General features: G+C 35.0%; 1 protein-coding gene across 2 annotated transcripts; it reads left to right on the top strand.

Annotated features, from left to right (window-relative positions):
- The first annotated feature begins 10,404 nt into the window (after positions 1–10,404).
- LOC145103141 (RING/U-box superfamily protein) lies at positions 10,405–14,697 on the top strand. 2 transcript variants are annotated; one of them, XM_079040688.1, is made up of 5 exons: positions 10,405–10,701; positions 13,632–13,807; positions 13,892–13,975; positions 14,078–14,230; positions 14,323–14,697. In XM_079040688.1, the coding sequence occupies exons 1-5, from the start codon at positions 10,593–10,595 to the stop codon at positions 14,443–14,445; spliced, it is 645 nt and encodes a 214-aa protein (XP_078896814.1). In that variant the 5' UTR covers positions 10,405–10,592; the 3' UTR covers positions 14,446–14,697. The 2 variants fall into 2 exon arrangements, with proteins under 2 accessions (XP_078896814.1, XP_078896815.1); XM_079040689.1 differs by having other exon boundaries at positions 10,436–10,701; positions 14,081–14,230.
- Positions 14,698–21,167: the final 6,470 nt, after the last annotated feature.

Raw genomic sequence — 21,167 nt, 5'->3', positions numbered from 1 at the left:
AACTCAAGGTATTTTTCTAGATCTATTTTCATATGTTTTTAATTGTTAGTTTACATTAGATCTAGCCATGAAAGTCTTGGATATGTTGCATGTTCAATTAGTGAAACCTAGATCCAAGCTATAGGGTTGTATGTGCACATAGGTAAAGTTCTTATGTCCAAAACCCATCAAAGATAACAATCTTCCAAAAGAGAATCAAAGGAATACCAATGTCAACACCACAAACTCCAGTCCTACTAAATCAACTAAAATTAAAGTTTTCACCATTAAAAGAAAAGATGAAACAACTTTAGTTAAACGCACATACATGGTTGATATTTCTCTTACTATTCCCTATCCTGTAAAAGGCTCACAAGGACCCAAAAAACTTTGGGTTCCTAAATCTGCTTAATATTTTGCAGGCTATTCATGACGAGCAGTTTGACGAAGAATGGTACATCGATAGTGGGTGCTCACGTCACATGAAAGGAAGGAAAGAGGAACTGAGGGAGTTTCGTTCTCTCAAAGATGGTGGCATTGTAAAGTACGACAACAATTCATTTGGAACTATCAAAGGCTATGGAATGATCACTAATGGCGAGTTCTCTATAAGGAAAGTAGCTTATGTTGAAGGACTTCAACACAGTCTCATCAGTGTATCACAGCTGGTGGTTGGCACTGGATTGAAAGTATCATTCGACGATGAAGGCTCAGAAATTGTCGAGAAGAGATCAAACAACATTCTGTTGAAGTCAAAGCGAAAGGGGGAAATGTATCCCTTGAACCTCAACCCAATTCGAGGTAACCCAGCTGTGTGCTTACTCACAAAGGCTCACTCTGATGAAAGCTGGTTATGGCATAGAAGACTATCTCATCTGAACTTCAAGGATATCAACAAGTTGGTATTGGGTGATCATGTTCGAAGTGTCCAATTCTAAAATTTGATAAAGAACATCTCTGTGCAGCGTGTGAAATAGGAAAGCAGAGTAGGCTGAGTCATCCTTCTATTATTAATACTAAGGTGATAGAACCATTGGAGTTATTGCATATCGATCTATGTGGTCCATTGTCCATCGAAAGCATTGGAGGAAACAAATACGTTCTGGTTATTGTGGACAATTTTTCAAGATTTACATGGGCTTTCTTCCTCAAGAAAAAGTCTAAAGCCACTCCAAAGCTTAAGCTCTTTATTAAGCAGATATAAACGCAACTAAGAAAGGTGGTTCGTAATGCGAGGAGCGACAATGGCCTGGAATTCAAGAAAAAGACTTTGAAGATTTTCTTGCTGAAAGGGGATGACTCACAATTTCTCAGCCCCTTATACTCCACAACAAAATGTCATTGTTGAAAGAAGAAACCGATCCCTGTGTGAAGCTGCTCGCACTATGCTATGCTTCGCGTCCTTACCTTTGTATTTCTGGGCTGATGCAATTGCTGCTGCATGTTATACTCAAAATAGATCATATTTGAATAAGCAGTTCTCCATTACCCCTTACGAGATCCTGAACAATCAAAAACCAAATGTGAAATTCTTTCATGTGTTTGGTTCAAGATGTTTCATTTTCAACTCCAGAGAGAATCGAAATAAGTTCGATGCTAAGGCTGATGAAGGAATTTTCTTAGGCTACTCTCTGAACTCCAAGGCATATAGATTTCTCAATAAACGCTCTAAGAAAATTGAAGAAACATACTATGTCACCTTTGACAATAGTTATGTTAAGAAAATGAAATCAACAGAAGATACATCGCAAGAGATCTTTCCAAAGAATGGTCACGTTACTATCTCTATCTCGAATCTTTTCGACTAATTCATGCTCTTGTTTGATGAGCCTCAAAAAGCGATTGACTCTGAAGCAACTGCAAAAGACAACAAAGTTGATAATCTGAAACAAGTTATCGACGACGCTGCTAAAAAGATGGCTGATGACCAATCCAAAGAAACCGAAAGAGCAGACGCAAGCGAACCTTCAGGTGACCGTCCTAATGTCCAGGGGAGGGTCCAAATCCTCATCACGATCAAGGATCTTCATTCCAGGTGGAGAACTCATCACCAAATACATCAAGCTCTACTAAAATTCCAACCAATGGAGGGGATACACATGCTGGTCCTGAACAGGAGTCATTCTTCGAGGGGGAAAACACCAATGTCGGTGATGATGAAATTTTGTCTGAACTAGAGGAAGAAATCAATGCTGAATTGGATCCTATCTATGATCCAAATTTTCCTCCACTTATCAAATGGACCAAATATCACCCTCAAAGTCAAATTATCGGGGAATCTTCAGAAACAGTGTTAACTCGCTCTCAAATCAAAGCGAAACAGGCTGCACTCTTTTTAAACGTCGAGTTTTGTATGTTCAATTCCTTCGTTTCCAAAGTTGAACCGAAGACTGTTAACTCAGATCTTGATCATTCAGACTGGGTTCAAGCTATGCAGGATGAATTAAATGAGTTTGAAAGAAACAAGGTATGGCGTCTTATTCCAACTCCAAAGGATGCTTCGGTTGTCAGTCTCAAATGGGTATTCAGAAACAAGATGGACAAAGAAGGGAATGTCATTCGTAACAAAGCGAGGCTGGTGGTCAAAGGATATTGTCAGGAAGAGGGAATCGATTACGAAGAAACCTTCGCTCCCGTTGCAAGATTAGAGTATGTTCGTATCTTTCTTGCATACGTCGCTCACAAGAACTTTGAAGTCTATCAAATGGACATCAAATGTGCCTTCCTCAACGATGAACTTGAAGAAACTGTATATGTTGAGCAACTGCCCGGCTTCGTGAACGAGAAGTATCTCGGTCATTATTATATCCTTGACAAAGTTGTATATGGCCTCAAACAGGCTCCCAGAGCATGGTATGAAACTCTCACTCATTTCTTGAAAATGTCTAAATTCAAACAAGGTTCGGTTGACCCAACCTTCTTTCGTAAGCGAGAAGGTAACCACCTTATGATAGTCCAAATTTATGTTGATGACATCATCTTTGGCTCCACGAATCCTAGCTTAACAGCTGAATTCAGAAAGTTGATGGAAACTAAATTTGAGATGAGTTCAATGGGTCCAATTAACTTCTTTCTTGGATTGAACATTAGACAGGGACCCGAAGGAATTTTTATTAATCAGGAAGCATATACCAAGACTTTATTAACCAAATTTGGGATGATGGGAGACTCCAGAATGAAAGTGTCTATGGCCTTTGGAACTAAACTTACACCCACATTGGAGAAACCAGTAGCTGATATGACACTTTATCGACAAATTATTGGGTCTCTGATGTATCTTACAGCCAGTAGACCTGATATCATGTTCTCTGTCTGTTACTGTGCACGATTTCAAGCCAACCCTCTAGAACCTCACCTTCAAGTCATGAAAAACATCTTTCGCTATTTGAAGCGAACCTCCTCTCTCGGTCTGTGGTATCCAGCCAACTCAGGATTCTTTGTCCAAGCATTTTCAGATGCTGATTTAGGTGGTTGTGGACCAGATCATAAAAGCACCACTGGAGGATGTCAATTTCTAGATGGTAAATTAGTCAGTTGGCAATCGAAGAAACAAACTTGTGTTTCGCTATCCACTGTAGAAGCTGAATATATTGTTGCAGCATCCTGCACATCTCAAGTCGTATGGATACAAAGTCAACTTAGGGATTACGGGCTAAACATGAAGAAAATCCCATTATATTGTGACTCTGAAAGTGCAATTAGGATTTGTCACAACCCAGTGCAACATTCGAAGACCAAGCATATTGCACTGAGGTACCATTTCATCAAGGATCACGTCAAAGATGGTAACGTAGAAATTCACTTCGTCAGAACGACTGATCAATTGGCATACATATTCATGAAGGCCTTACCTGAAGCAAGCTTCAATAAGATTCTACAAGGCCTAGGAATGATGCAAGCCGAATCTGTACCGAAATCGCCTTCACTTCCATAAAGGTAACAAGCGAAATAGAGCGAACCGAAATGAACTGAACGTTCGGTCTATTTCGGGTTCGGTCTATTTCGGGTGAAGTTCGACCATGAACCGAACGTTCGGTCTATTTCGGGTTCGGTCCTTCTAAACTCGTTCGCTTCTTTTTCTTAACAAGACATTTCAATTGTTTTCTAATGTACACCTTTTCCATTACTTCTTTTCTACTTATAAAATTCCAAAAATATTTTTTTTTTCGTTCAATTTGTCAATTCTCACAAAATACAAAAATATTTTCTTTTATTCTTTTATCTAATGTTTTTTCTGTTTTGTATAAGTGTGATTCTCGATAGCGAATTTAAGGCTGAAAAATAGTTTTCTTAGTTAGGAGTCCCTTGAAGCATGCTGCTGTATGTTGACTAAAGTCTCGAACGATTTTGAGTGAAGCCTTAATAACATGATATATACCAATCATGTTTTCCCAATCCAGGCTATCAAATTCACTCTAATCATGAGCTACCTTACTCTACTCAAATTGAGTTTAGAGTTTTCTGCTCGGTCCCTCAGCAGAGGTACATTCGCTTCTTATACCATCTCCATCATCTTTCTCCATTATAATGCGTTTCATCAAAATAACCCCTGAGACTTTCAGTATTAACCAGTGAGGTTTATGGTTATACCAAAACTATGTTCATGATCTTAGTTTCATGCCACTATGTACTAAGTGAAACCCAAAGTTCAACACCACCAATGAATTGACAGTGAATTCAAAAATTCAAGATCTTACTTGTTACCTAATGAAATCTCTTTTTTTCTTTTGAGTGATCTTTATGAGCTTGCCTTTCACCAAGGCTTCTCTAACCCTAAAAGATCCGGTTTAATTTTTTTTAGACTTCCTTACTTCCCTCGTCACTATAAAGTTTATCCTATCTACTTGTTCAACAGATCACAATGATCTCACAAGTACGTCATTCAGTTTCGGTCTTATGTCAAGTATCGAAATTATGAATTGAAGCGAAAGCCACCCTTTTTAACCTTAAAAAGATGCCTTTTAATACTTCTCAACAAGTTATTGATCGTTATTCAATAGGAAACCAAGCAAGCACTTTAATGTCTCTCTTGAATTTGAAGGAAGTGATTTTTGCCCAGAATCAATTGTCTTATGTCTAGTTACCACATCACAAATTATCCCTTAAATTTTTCTTTATTTCTTTATCTTTTACACCCTATGCACGAAATGTTATAATTTTCCACACTCTAGTTCTGTTCAGATTAATCAATAAAGTGCTAAAGGCAATAGAGATTCAAATGTATTATGAAGAAACGATTGGGATAAAGTGGAAGCTGACTCAATGGCTATCCAAACGGTTTGGCGATTTGAAAAGGTGCATTTTATGGAATGGCGTGTAAAAAGGAAACATCCTTTCTCTCTCCTGCGTCATCTTCAGCATGCCAATTGTTCACCCATCAAGTCAGGCGCTATTTTTGAGATAATCCAAGATTTCAGCCGGATTTTTCTCTCTCTTCCTTGTATGTATAAAAGGAATTGGAACGGTACTCTCTCAACCTTTATCACTTACCAATTTCTCTTAAAGAACACCGGCGATTTTCTGCAACTGTTCATCATCTTCTCCAAGCTACTATAATGGCAGACTCATCATCAGTTCACGATAGTTCAGTTCGTCAACCTCTTCTCACCATCAAACCCCAACAGAACCTGATCATCGATCTCACCCCATTTATCTATGAGCCCTACATGTTGTATGTGGTTGAGTGTCTCAAATACTCACCGCTTGTCGACGTGCTGACTAAAGTCGAAGTTGTTCCAATGTCGTGCTTGTCTCTTATCTACTCTACTGCCTTCTACGACAAGATTAATGAACGAATTCACTTTGAACTCCACGATGAAAAGACCTACATCTCTAAGCATCGATTTTGTTCCCTAATTGGTCTTTCTCAAAATCCATCTCTGGTAAACCCTGACTCCATTACAACTGGTCAATTGTTTTCTATGTTCTATCAGATGGGGTATACTGAAACCCTAACCACCATTACAAAGTTCAAGAAGTCCTGCCTTCCTCCTCAATGGAATGGCCTTTTTACATTTTTGTTCAAGGAACTTTCTGAGCGAAGCGCTGGCTCAGATGGTGCAAGCAAGTCCTTCATGACGGTGCTGTATAGACTGTACCATGGGATTGACCTAGATTATGGGTCTATTATCTGGCAGCAGTTAGTTCAAAGCTTGGTCTCTTCATCCAGGCATTCTGAGATCTCCTATGGGCGTTTCTGGTCTATCATTACCAACTGGGCAATGGACCGCCTTCGTGTTCCAATAATGGCAGATTCTTTTCTCTCATCCATTGCTACCTTTCATACGACAAAAATAATTGTCGCTGATCCAACCAAGTTTTCTTTTATTGGATCCATTCCTGACGCAATGCCCGGTCGTATCTCTGCGTCAAGTAACGTTCTCCAACAGTACAGGAAGCGTCCATCGGTTGGCCCAAGAGAGCTTACGCCGGCTATGGTTCGCTCTATTGAAGAGACTGACAAGCCAGCCAAGAGGGGTAAGAAGCCTGAAACACAGAAGGAAGGTCCTGTCATTAAACCAACTAAGGGGCAAACCCCCAAGAAGTGATAAGGCTGCCACTTCTCAGGCTCAATCGAAAAAGCAGAAGAAGCCTGCTAGGAGACTTATTCTTCAATCCTCAAGTGATTTGGATTCAGAATATGCTCCTCCTAAGCACAAGAACGCTCCTCCTTTAGAATCTGAGAGCGAAAGCTCTGACGAAGAGGCTTCGGGCCGAGGTGATACTCCGCCTCGCTCCCCTACCCCAGAAATTCCAGTTCGCTCTAATACTCCTTCACCTCCACCTGTAACCATCCCAATATCCATACCTCCTATATCTCCCATTACCACCACTCAGCCTTTCACTACAATTCCTATCCCACTCCTATTTTCACAGATACCACTACTACCACAAAACCTCACTTTATTGTTCCCAATCCACCTGTAACCGAACCACCTGTCACAACCGAACCTCCACCTACTTCAAAACCCTTATCTCCCACACAATCCACTGAAACAACCCCTATTCTAGGCGGTGAGGACTTGGAATTTGATTCAACGTATTTCAGTCCTTACCGAGTGCAGAGGGATGATGATGACGATGAGCCGGTTACAAAGGCGTCATCTCAAGGCAGTAAATGAAAAGTTTGATCAACTGCTTTCATCCTCTTCTTTTGGTGCCTATTCTGAAGCATCATTGAAGGCCTTGTTCTCCTCTGTCGTCACCGAACACAGTGCCACTTTATCTGCTGCAGTCAAAGCAATTGAAGCCTCTACTTCCCAATGTCAACAAGCCTGTCTTGCTGTTGATACCTCTACTAAAGAGTGCAAGGACGCGACCGAAAAAGTCGATAAACTAGTCTTTGAAGCTCATTTGTTTTTAGATTCCTTGCAGGCTGCTGCTGCTAAAAACGCTCAAACTGTCAACGCTTCAGTAGGGAACCTTCAAAGGTCTCTTCAATCTGAATGCTCAAACCTTGAAGCGGCATGCCATGCCATTGAAGAAGCCAACGAAACTCTCCATGCTAATGTCAATGACCGCTTAACTCAACTGGAGGCGGAGTTAGCTGTGGAGAATCGCATTATGGATGAGCTAGACAAACGTACTGCACAACTTAAATTGCAAACCCACAAGCTACGTACTGCTAATGCTGAGATTAATGACCTCAAGTCAGAAAGGGAGGTCATTAGGAGTTCTGCTGCAAATGTTCACTCCATCCTCCTTCATCTTATTGAGGCTCACGATCCGATCATCACTATAACTGTCAGGCGTCATCTCGCAGACAAGCTCAGACCAGCATTGGACATTCTTAGCCGTATCGAGGGTGTTCCGGTGACCGGGGTCTAACCGAAACAAGGGGGAGAGAAAGTGACAACTCAACCTCCTCCTTCCGGATCAAAACCATCTACTGAACCGAAGGGTAATGAAGCTTCGGTCAGTAACAAGGATAAAAAGAAGAAGAAAATCGGCGAGGACAACACAGACAATGAAGATGATGTCTATGCCGAAAATCCCAAGAATCCCTTCCAGAAGGTTAAGACCTCTGAAAAAGAATTGGAAGAAAACATCAAGAAACATCAAGCTGAGCTAGAGCTGAAGCGAAAGGAGGCAGAGCTCCTAAAGAAGAAAAAGTCCATGTTTCCTGTGTGGACCATAGACTCGCTTCAAAGATGTGGAATTGATGAGCCAATCATTCTCTGGCTTGAGCCGATAATGTCCTTTGGCCTTGACAACTCCAAGGATGCATAATTCTATATGCCAATCACTCGAAAGGCATTTATCTTCCACTGCTTCAACTCGACTGTTGCTATTCCGTCCCCAGACCCGAAGGTAGATAGGGATCTTCTGGAGTTTTACTTGGAGTTTGCTCAACCCCAATACCTGACTTGGAGCTCAAAGAAAATTACCACTGTCAAGGTTATGAAGCCCTATTCAGTAGGGAAATTTATTAATGTCAAATTCAGGGCGACTCGAGGAACCGAAGGCTCAGTCTACCACTTTACCCTCGCTGATCTACCAAACCTTAATCCCCATGACTGGATACTCCTCAATAACATTCTTCTGTCGAATCCTCTGGAGTATCAGCCGATAATTGATCATGTCAAGCATATGCTTGTTTGCTACATACATGAGGTAGCGAAGATGGACCAGGAGATTGCCTCTGCCATACACAAGCAAACAACGATCAAGACTATGGGCAGAGCTGGCAATGTCAATACCATGATCAAGGGGAAAATCGATTCAAAGTATCACACAGTTATGTTCCTCAGAGGCGAAGGTCAAAAATGTATGTTCGCTCTTGTTGACAAACACTTCTCAACATCTTGCCTGGAGCACATCTTAGAGATCATTCAAAGGTGCGATCAGAGCAGTGCTACTGATAAGAAATTATTCACTGACATGCTAAGGTGGTACATACAGTTTAGACAGACACTTCTCGCTATAATTCCTCGTTTGTTTAAAGTAATAAAGACGGTGAAGCCTACTCATAAGAAATAATCTCTCACCTCATTTAACGCAAAAGGGGAGATTGTTGGGTCTATTTAGATTGCGTCATGGGCTCGGTCCTTAGCCCAGTTTGATTGCCGGTATTGGGCCTGTCCAACCGTGCATATTTTTGTACTAGGGTTTAGTATATAAGCTGCATGCATGCAGACTTAGATGTTATCGCTTTCATTGTTTATTTTCTTTAAAGTTTTGTAAACCCTAGCTCGCCTCTACAGCGGAAGTTCTTCATCGAGCTCTGCTGAGGCGTGACTCTGTTTTGAATCATAAGCATATATTTGATTCTATTCTGTGTTCATTCTCATATTGTTTTTGACTTGTTTGATTTCCATAATCGTACTTGTGAAAGATCTAATCGATCTAAGAGTTTTAATCTCATCACATACTACAAAAACTTATTTTTTAAATACATTAAAACATATTTTTTAGTTTATTTTACGTATATTTGTCGTTTTGCTTCAAATCAATTAAAGACGTCTCGAAAACGTCTGTAATTTTATATACTTGTCTTTTTAGTTTAAATCAACTAAAGACGTTAACATAAAATAAATGTGTACTTTATGATTATAACAACGTAATATCATATTATACGAAAATATATTTTTATAAAAAAAATATTTTATACAAAATAAAGACATAAAAAAACATATTAACTGCTTGTAATTTTTTTTTGCAATATGTAAAAGTGTATTTTGTTTTATTAAAAAAAGTTTTATGTAAAAATATATTTTTTTCTTTATATTATTTTGGTTTTACATAATATTAAATAGTTTTTATAAGTATAAACCAAATTTGGCTTTAACCTAATTGGTTAAGGTGTTAATTAACGAGGGAGAATGGGAGGAGGTCCCAGGTTTGAATCTTCCTCCCTTTAGTTTCTTGTATTTCTTAATTTCAAGACAAATTACAAAAATGGTCTATGTGGTTTATTAAATATCACAAATTCAATCCTCACATGCCTAACACATGATATGTGCTAATGGCTTAAAATTACGAAATATTACGATCTCTGTGATACTTGAAAATACCAAAATACCCTCACATGTTTAAAGAATCCAGTCTCTATTATACCTGAAAAGACCAAAATACCTTCAAATGCTTAGCACATGATGTGTGGTAACGGATGAAAATTACATGTCTAGAGAATCCAGTCTCTATTATACCTGAAAAGACCAAAATACCTTTCACATGCCTAGCACGTGATATGCGCTAACAGTTGAAAATGGACAATATTAGTAAAAAGGACCTTTAATATATATGACCTTTTAACTTACTTTACTTAAAAATATTTATAAATAATACAATGTGTATGATTATCAATTAATTAAAAAAACAACCAAAACACCACAAAAACGAGAAAATAATGTTTGACAAGTGACCTAAATTAGGAGAAGATAAGTACATGAGGGTTAAAAAGAAAGTAGAAAAAGTTGATACGATGGGAAGACTATCGCCCCCTTCGCGACCTTTCTTCTCCTCTCATGTCCGACATCACCCTCCCTCTTTCTCTTTCTCTTTCTCTTTCTCTTTCTTCTTATCTATAGAGCTCTCTCACTCTCCTTTTCAAGTATACAAAAGCTACGTTATCTTTGATAATTCTTTTGTTATTTAAACTCAAAACCCTTTAAATGGACGCTGTAATTGGAGGTGCTGAAGGAGAGATTAGGGTTTATTATTTCATTCCCAGATTGATCTCCGGCGCTATCTCCGGCGCCCTTACTGGTCTCTTCGCATTCGGTAATTTATTACTTCGTTTTCCTAATTCAGATTTTTTTCATATACTTTGATTTCATTGATTAATTGTTATAAAGTTAGTGAAGTGTTGAGTCACTACTCTGTGTATAGCGACGTTTCCTTCTGGGCCTTCTGTAACAAATACCAAAATCTTTACAACCTTATAATCCACGAAATCTCACAAATCCTAATAATCTAAATCCTAACAATCATATCCAAAGTTATCAAAACTTTTAAAACGTATACACAATAAAATCCACAAAAAGTTAATTCGTCTAAATCCCAAAAAATTAGAAGAACCCTAATTACCAGGCTGTCTCAATCTCGCTTTAGTTCTATTCCACTCTCTCTATTTGGGTACGTGATTGTGAATTGTGGTAATATGTGAAATTGAAAATTGTCAAGTAATAAATGTCTTGTAAATTCTCTATGCTCCTGCTCCCTTTATACGTTGCACTTCAAATCAAAATTTGATTTATATTTATGTTATTTATTTACTTAACTTGATTTCCTCTTTTAATGTTATTTTATTGGGATTTTCTAATATGTGCCGGAAGGCTAATGGCTATGGTGCCTTTTTTAGCAATGGTAAAAAGGTGCCACGTAGGCGTCACGAGAATTTTCACATTTTTTACAATTTTCACCTACGGACTAGGACGTGGTAAATGGTTTACCTATGAGTTTTTATTTTTTTATTTTTTGTTTTTTAATTTCAATAAAAAATAAGAACTTTTTGAAAAACCATACTAACATTAAAAATTACATTTTAGAAATCCTAAAAGTAAAAAAAAAAAACATGAAATTAAAAATTACGTTAAAAACCTAAAAAAAACATGAAGTAAAAAATTAAGAAAAAAATATAGAAAAAAACATAACATTGAAATTTCATTTGCGGTTTAGCTTATATTTTTCGCGAATCGACTGTGTCACTACTTTAGCCGCCTCTTGATATTTGGGGGTCGCGGTGTCTCACATCTTGCATTAACAACGGTATACTCGGTGAGTCGGACAGTTTTAACCATATGCCTCTCTAAAGTTGAATTCAATCGTGCAATTTGTGTTATCATTTCTTCCGATCTAGCTGACCGCTCGGTTCCGATTGAAGAATTTGAAGATGTCACTTTCCTTTTCCCTTTTGCTCGAGCTTTTGTTTTGTCCCTTCCCATTGGAGGAGGTGGGTGTATTTCTTCAATGTCGTCGTTATCAACATTAAGATTAACGCCTATGTGACCATCCGATGAGACTTGTTGCGAGCTTGAATATGAAGATGTCTGACCTCTTTTTGGCGGATTAGCAATTTCTTCATGTGGTGCAAGTTCCCTCCACCGAATGCTTCTTTTGACAACTTCCCACACATGAATAAACTTAAAAGGCTTTAGCGTATCATCTTGGAATGTAGCGTGTGTTTTTTTCAACAAACTCGCTTCACTTTCTCCGCTAGCCCATTGCTTTTCAAAGTTTAGGTAAATTCCATTCCAATGTGTGATGACTTTGTTCATAAGATTCTATTTGGAGTTACATTGGTCGAAGGTCCGATAATTTGGATTTCGACCCATTCCCTTACAAAAGCGCTCCGTGATACGTAACTAAAACATATCACGATTTTGACCCTTTCCCGTGCCACCATCTTCAGATATGTCGACCCATGCCCTTGCTAACTCAACTTCTTCTTTTTGTGTCCATCTTCTCAGATCAGCTTTCCTTTTCTTTTGTTGTTGCTGTTCTTCGTGCTTGGAATCCGAAAATAATTCGGTTGAAGGTGTGAATGACGGTTGGGATGAAAATTGGGTTTGAGGTTGAGATTGGAAATGGAATTGTTGGGGCATTTGGAATTGTGAATAATAGCTAGGAACACAATCCATTTGTGGCCGGTAAGGTGGTGGTGATGATGAATCGTAGCCGAAAAGTGTGAAAGGGTTGTTAACATTTTGGTTTGGAAGAGTTTGGATTGTCGGAAGAAGACATTTTCAATGAAAAAAATATTTGTTAAGAATGTATAGTGGTGAAATTTTGGAAATTTGATTTGTATATATAGTAGATTTAAAAAGAATTGAAAATTGACAAACTAGCCGTTGCCAGACCGTTTGGCAACGGCCCCTTTCCCAAAATGCCACAAAATTTAAAAATCTGCCAACGGTAGAAGACCACCGACAGTATTTCACCTGCTGTAAAACCACCTTCATGGCGCGGTGTTTACTGGTGGTGAAAGGGTGACATGTTGGATACCGCCGGTGACCCCATCACCGCACCATGTAGCCTAAGGGCACATATAAGAAATATTAATTATGCGAAATATGACCATAATTGAATGTGATAAACATTATTTATAAATAATAATACTATTCTTTATAATTAATATATTTTACATTTAACTATGGTAATATTACATATAATTAATGTTAATCACATATAATTATAGTAACATTTCTTATAATTAATACTTCAATCAATGCATCTTATATGTGTATTAGAAAATCCCTATTTTATTATATTATTTTGTTAATTATTACATAATTATTTGTACTATGTGTGAAATTTATTTTGGTATGTTTTGTTAATTTTATAAAATTTTAGGATTATAAATTTAATTATTTTTTAGGTTGTTAATCATAAGTGTTTATTACATGCTTCTTGTGAAACATTATGAAAAGGCTTCCACTCAGTCTCAATATGATGCAAAAATGCACATTTTTTTCCCCTAAATTTCCTCCGTATTTGAAATCCATCCATAGTAGCCGATCCATAAGGTTTGTTTTTTCATGTTAATGTATACAACATAAAAAACTAGCTAACAAATAACAATTAAAAATGATCTTATACTTATATAGTAATGAACATTTTATATTACATTAATTCAGTCAAAATAAATCATTGATTTCTCAATGAACATATACGTAGCAATAGCATTGACTTGGTGTTGACTTTTGTTGCAGGTGGGGCCTTCACGGGTGCCATCACTGGTGCTGTGGCGGGTAGGGCTTCTGATTGTGGGGCCCTCCGTGGAGCTGGACTCGGTGCTCTTGCTGGAGCTGTTCTTTCTGTTGAGGTTCTAGAAGCTTCACGTGCTTATTGGTCTCAAGAACTCTCTTCCAATAGAAACTCGTCAATGGTAATTAATAATCACTAATCATTTAAATAATATTTTCCCAAAACATATATAAATATCTTATAAACATACTCTTGGTTATTATAGGCTGATTTTATGGAGGAGCTTCTTCGTGGAAGGTTTTCAGAGGAACGTTTTCCACCTGAACTTTTAACAGCGTATCATTTTCAGGTCAAAATTTGCAACAAACAAAAATCCAATTACAAAACATAAAAAAAATGATCTAATAATAATAATAATTATTATACTTTGGACATTATTAAAATTTTCCAGCAGGTGAGTATGAGTCCTGTTGATGTACTTGATTTTAATGATGACGTGGCACACAAAGGGTTGTCAGATGATTCATTGAGACGCTTACCATGGCACAAGATTTCAGATGAAAGTAAACCGAATCAAACCATTTGTTGCACAATATGTTTACAGGTTTATTATATTCTCACCTCAAAACTATATATATATTTTTAATGATATATGTTTGAGTTGACCGATATCAAGTATTTGGTTGACCATGGCAGGATGTTAAAGTTGGTGAAATTGCTCGAAGTTTGCCTCATTGTCAACACATGTTTCACCAGATTTGTGTGGATAAGTGGTTATCTAGACATGGATCATGCCCTATATGTCGACAACATGTGTAAGTTTTTGTTAAATAAATTATGTATAAAATTATTGGTGTATATATATATGTTTATGTATACATGTGTGTGTGTGTGTTGATTGTTGTAAGATGATGATGTCATTGGGATGTGTATAGCTTCTTGTAAGATGGGTTGTGTTTTGTTACAGATATGCAATTTAGGGTATGTATATGGAGACTATTTTGAAATAAATGTGTTATTGTATATCTTTATTGAGTTAATAATAAATAAAAGGTTGATGTTGATTATAAATTATAATTGTTTTGAGTGGTATAGAAATGAACTATCTACTTTAATAAATGAAAGGTTTTTTTTTTTTTTTTTTTTTTTTTTTTTTTTTTTTTTTTTTGTAATATGTCACTCTCATTCAATTTGTCAAATGTTATTTTGAATTAATTTTTTTTCACAGTTATTTTTTTTTATTTTAATAAATTTCACATAATAATTTAGTGTAATAATTACAATAAATATAGTAATAAATGAATATCAATTTTATTAATAGATTTATATTTTTATTCCAAAATTTCCAAATTAAAGTACATTAGTTTATTTTGTTTATTTATTTAAATTTAAAAGATAAAAAAAATCAGTTTTAATAATACATTATTTTTCTTATAAATCTAAAATTCTTAAATATTTAAACTTTTATATTTAATTTTTTTAATCAATCTTACACTTAGTTGATACAAATAAAAAATTGTCGTATTCATTAAAGGAAGAAGCCAAAATAAAAAATTACCTTCTGTTTTTCTTCTGGATCCAAAATTAAACTCAAGACTATTACCAATTTAATATGTATTATGGGAGATTAAAATAAGACACATAATTAGTCAATAATTTGTAACATTCTTATTTTAGGGTTAGAGTTGTTAGACCTTTTACTAGATTAAGTTCTAAAAATGAAATAAAATAAAAATAATTGAGCTAAATATGAATAATAAAATAAATTATAGAAAATAATTAAATAAAATTATGTTAGTGAAATTTAAGATTTAAAGTTATTACAAAGATTAACTAAGAGATAAATCAAGATTTTAGTGTCGAGTAATTTTTTATTTAAGTTTGGATAACTTTTGTTGACTTGGATTAAATTAGATAAACTGGTGTTTGCTTATCTTTTGAGAGCCAAAAGTTTTTTTTGGAAAAGATAAAATGCAAAAGATGTTTGGTAAAACCATTTTAAAAGCTATTTTTTGATTTTTTATATAAGGAAGCTAGTTTATAACCCGTGGAAACCACGGATATAAAATTAATTATATTTTTATAGTAAAACTTCAAAATTATTTATTAATTATTTTAAATAAATTATTACTCACGATATATTTTTATTAGTTATGTGAAATTATAATCGTTAATTCAAATAATTATATAAAATTAATTTTTAATATATATTAGACATTTTTTATTTGTGAATTAATGAAAACAATAATATAAAATTTAAAATCGAGAATAAATACATTGACTAATAACATCATATTTATTAGGAGGTCTAATAAATTTAAAATGGAGGACTAATAGATTGACAAGTGACATCATATTAATTAAGATGTTTAATATAGCGACACATGACAAAATGATTACTCTTTTATTAGTATAGAGAAGTGATTTTTTGGAAAAGTCAGGAACTATTGTCTTTTTGTAATTTTTGCCAAAAGACTTTTACTCCAAAAAATAATAAAAATAATAAAAAAAATAAGCCAAACTTAGTATACCTTCCCTTTTTCGTTTGAATCGCTCCTGCTCTAGAGTGCTTTTAAAGTGACAATTTCTTCATCTCCAATGGAAGATTGAAGGTCTTTTGTTGTTTCTTTGAAGATTAAGTTCAAATCTCACCATCTGTTGCACTTGAAAGTATTAATTTTTCCTTAATCTTCTGCATTTCATTTCTAGGGTTTAAGTAATTGTTCAAATTCAATTTATAGGTTTCAATTAAATTTTTAGTTGAGTTACTAGCTGCCTGTTCCTTTCTAGTTCATGATTCAATCCACTACTTCCATAATAATGGTGAGATTTGGAGTTTGAATGAGTTTTTGGGGATTTCTAACCCTAGCTCCTTTAAAATTCGAATTTCATTGATGAAATTGAGTAGCTAGATGGTTTCTAAGTTCATTTCAAGTTACCAGATTATCAATCTTAGTTAAGTTTGCAAATCAAGTTTCTATTGGTGATTGTTGAGAATAATTTATGTTTTGGAGCTTTTAGCTATCATCCATGGAGTTTGAATGTAATGTAGATCGTTGATTTCACTCAAATATCTTAATAATACTTTATGATTAAATTATACAAGCTCTTTTTCTTTTCTTTTCTTTTTTTTTTTTTTTTTTTTTTTTTTTTTTTTTTTTTTTTTTTTTTTTTTTTTTCTAATTGAAATCTATTATTAAGCGCTTGAAATGCATGTTGCTAATTCTAAGTTTTTTTTTGGAGGTTTTAAGCTTCTATGGAGTTTTAAGAACAAATTGACAAAAACACTCATAGATCCATTGGTGTTATTAATTAATCATGTAATTAACCTTTTAATATGTTTAGGAATTGATTCATATCATCATCGATGCAATTCATGGATGAAAACTTAAACTAACAACCATATTTACGTTTTAAAGTCTAAAAATGAAGTTTTCAGAATGTTCATTTTGATTCAAGATCTAATCGTGGTAACGATGATACGAATGCATTAAAAAAGGTGCACTTAAGATTAGAAATTAGTCTAATCATTGAAAACCATAAAAAAAATGATGTTTGAAGTGTTAAAATCAAATTTAGCATAGGCTGTGCGAAATTCTGCAATTCACATAGGCTGTACGAAATTCTTTTGTATTTCACATGGGCCGTATAACACCCTATATTTTAATACTAGAAATAGCATAAAATAGTAGATATTAGTTGCACTAATGTCATGTCCAATGGAAGCAAGTCCAATATATTCAACATATAAATACATGCCATTGCATAATTTGGGGTCTCCAAAATTCCAAATCCGTAGCAACACTAAATACAAAAATACCATTAATTAAAACTTTAAAGTGTTTGCTAGGTGCTAATCCTAATGTCTAAGTCTCTTTAAATTCACACTTCCTCAACTAACGATCCAAGTCCAAACACTTCAATCTTTAACATGGAACACATGTCAATAAAAATATAGGTGAGACAATATCAATTAGTAATATTGTTAAATAAAAACTAGGGCTTAATTGTAAATAAGGTCAGAATAGAGATTTTATTGAAGATATACAATATCACATTAGATGGTTACCAAGTGTTTATTGTGAAACTAGTTATTTACCCGAAATTGATTATTGTTTTATGCAGAAATGTCCCATTATTTTGGCAAATGCTTTGATAAAGTCATAATTTCTTTTGAACAGAAAAATCCTGATTATTTAATTTTAAATGATAATCTGTCATTTTTTGTTAAAATAAAAATAATGATTTTTTCGTTAATTTGGGAAAAATATTAAATAATCGAGACTTTTATGCTCAAAATTTTTTAGGACTTTATATAAATTTTTCCAAAATAATGAAACTTTTTTGCATAAAACCCAATTAGTTACAATTACAAGTATTTTGGGCTTGATTTTAAGAAAAAAACAATATTATGACTTAATTGGATTTGAGTTCAAAATACATGGACTTTAATGAATATTTTCCTAAAATATATGATGCTTATTTTAATTTAGTAATTTTTTAAATTTGTGGTAAGTTAACACTTTACCCTTTGTTGCTTTATAGAACATGGATTTACTTTGACATTTTTAAATATGTTGAAAATAGTGTCCACTGTCACATCATAAGGTAATATTACTATTAATAATAGGTTCCTTTTGGGTTACATATAAGGATAAGTAAGAGCAAAATCTGACATGAGAGTTGTATTGGGGTTTAGTTTGTTAATTAATTAAGATTTTAATTGATTGATAAGAAACTTATAGACTTAAGGGGTTTAAATGTAGAGATCTTGTTGATCCCGAGAGTGACCCTCTGCTGAGGTCAATACTTTACCTGCTGACCGAAGGGTGTTATAAGCGAAGTTGTGAAGGGATCCAGAAGTTTCTGATTTTAGAAGGAGTTGCAAAGTTCAAGATAAGTTGACTCTTGTTTTGTCTTTTAGTTACGGTAGTTAATATTTGCTGGATTGTAATGATTGCTGGATAATGAATAGATTACTTAGTCATGTCACTATCTTTTGTCAAACTTATTTACCCTTTTTCCATCATAGTATGCCTATAAAAGGGAACCAGGATGTGGTTCTCCTTACACGTTTCTTGGCTATTTGGCTAGACAATCTACTCAATATATGATTATTCTTTGTTAACTTACAATATTCATTTACTTATGCTTCTGATCTTTCATTATTGTTCTTTATATCAGTTGTTAAGTTATTATTTCCGCACTTACTTCGGTCACTTTACATAAGAGCATTTTCTTGGTTTTATCATTTGGTATCAGAGCCTAGATTGGTTGTCTACTATCTACTCTCACCGTATTATCATTGTAAGGAACCTTGGTAACTTAAATTTCTAGGAAGCCTGGACGTAGTCTTTATGTACCATCGTCACTCAAAAAATCTTTTGCAAAAATGGCTAATTTACAACCGATATATGTTGTAAATGTCTCCAACGGTCTGGGATGTTCCATATGAGCACCCATACTGATTGCTGATGAATATGAACGATGAAAAACTAGAATGAGTAACTATCTAAAAATAAAAGGAAAGGATGTCTGGCGTTGTTGATGTCAAATTATGTTGTGAGGTGTCGAAGTGTCATGAGTCTGTCTTAATGTCGAAGTATGTATATCAACTTTTATTGTATGTATATCATAGGGGCACCTTTGTTTGTCGAAGCTTAATAGATTTAGCCCTTATGTATTTTTTTGTAAACTTCTGTAATGCCTATAAATAGGGATATGTACTAGAGATAGAGTAACTTTTGGGCAATTTCATGTTCTTACTCTATTCACTCTTGTAACCTTCAGGAGTTTAATTGAGCCATCCAGATTATATTTACTCAATGTTCTAAGATTCAATTCAAACTCTAATTTCATTTCATTTACTCAATCAATACAAACTACATTTGGTATCAAAGCATGATTCTAGCAATTGATTTTTTTGATTTTCTCTTTGTTTCAAAAGTTTTTGAGTCGCTGTTCTAGATTCAAAAATATTCCGCACTTTTGATCTAGAAAATCTTTTATAATCAATTGTTTTGATTCGATTCTGCTTTTTGTTTGATAAATCGAGTGTTCGGTGATTGATTTCTAGAAGATTTACTCCATAAATTTCTTCTTTCTGAAGCTTTTCATCAATTATGTCCGTACATTAATGGCGAACTTCAACATGAACACGATGACTAGATTTTCTCATCTCCTCGGTTCTTCAACCAAAATTCCTATGTTGATTCCTGAGTACTATGATCAGTGGACTGATAGGATGGAAGATTATCTGACTAGGATTGATGAAGATCTATGGCAATGTGTAAAGAGTGGAAACTTTCGTCCTTTGATGTTTGCTGGAATCGGAAATGCTGGTTCATCTGCTGATGTTGCTACTCAAACTGAAAAATACAAATCTAATGACAAATGTTGTATGCCTGAATTACGTGGAGCTCTTCCACATGTGGTGTACAACTATGTTCGTGGATACAAAATGGCTAAAGAGATTTGGGATACTTTGAAAGATAAGTATCAAGGGAGTGAGAAGATGAAGAAAAGTTATGTTAAGCAGTGTCTTCTTGAATTAGGAGAATTCAAATAGAAGGAAGGTGAGAATATTGAACTCTACCATGATTGTCTAAATGAATGAATTTCAAATGTAGTCGATATGGAGTTAATCGTACTACTCTTGAATTCAACTTGATTTTTCTGATGGGGCTTTGTAACGAGTGGCATAATATCGGTCTGATGATTAAGACCCAACAAAGTTTTGAAAATTTTTCTCTTGGTGATCTCTACAATATTTTGAAGGCTCATGAAAGTGAGATCAACGAAATAGCTGAAAAAACAAAATGAATTTGGGAGGTCGTCTAGCACTGGTGTCGAAGGTGACAGTTAGAGAAACTAAAGTCGAATCAGCTGAGAATGATGGAGCCGAAGATGAAGGTCTGGTTGTTAATTCTGATGACAAAGCGGTCGATTTTTACTTAAACAATAAATTGAAGAAATTATTCAAGAATCCATTCAATTCGAAGTTTAAAGGAAAAAGTGATTTTAAGGGAAACTCATCAAATTCGAAGGGTATAAGAGAGGAGATGAAGGTGGAGATAAAAGAAAACGAGTCTGAGGTTGTGAAGCCAGAGAAGAAATTGAAAGGTGACTCTGGTTTCGATTACCATTATTGTAATGGTGCGAACCATATGGCAATCGAATGCATGTTAAGGAAGAGAGAAAAGAAGAAACAAAGAGTGAAGGACGAGGCGTATTATATTGAGAGGCTAGAAGAAGTAAGAGCTAAGACGAAAGTGATGTCCTTGGTTGCAAAAGGAAATGGCGAAGGGGATGGAGCATACCAAATCTGGTCATCTGGATAAGACGATGAGGAAATGTGAAACCCCATGCATGGTGATATGTTTGCTGAGTATGAGGAGGAAAGCGCGGAAGAAGAGAAGGTGACTGGCAAATGCTTCGTTACTATTGGTGCTGACAAGTCTCCAATGGCTTCGAAGGTACGTGCTCTTCTCGAATCCTTTGAAATTCCTTTTAGTTCATATGATGTTATCTTGTCGTACTTC

The sequence above is a fragment of the Lactuca serriola genome, chromosome 4 (genome assembly GCF_051521515.1).
Source record: "Lactuca serriola cultivar US96UC23 chromosome 4, Lser_US96UC23_V15, whole genome shotgun sequence".
In the NCBI taxonomy this organism is placed as follows: Eukaryota; Viridiplantae; Streptophyta; class Magnoliopsida; order Asterales; family Asteraceae; genus Lactuca; species Lactuca serriola.
This window is presented reverse-complemented; position numbering and strand designations above follow the sequence as displayed.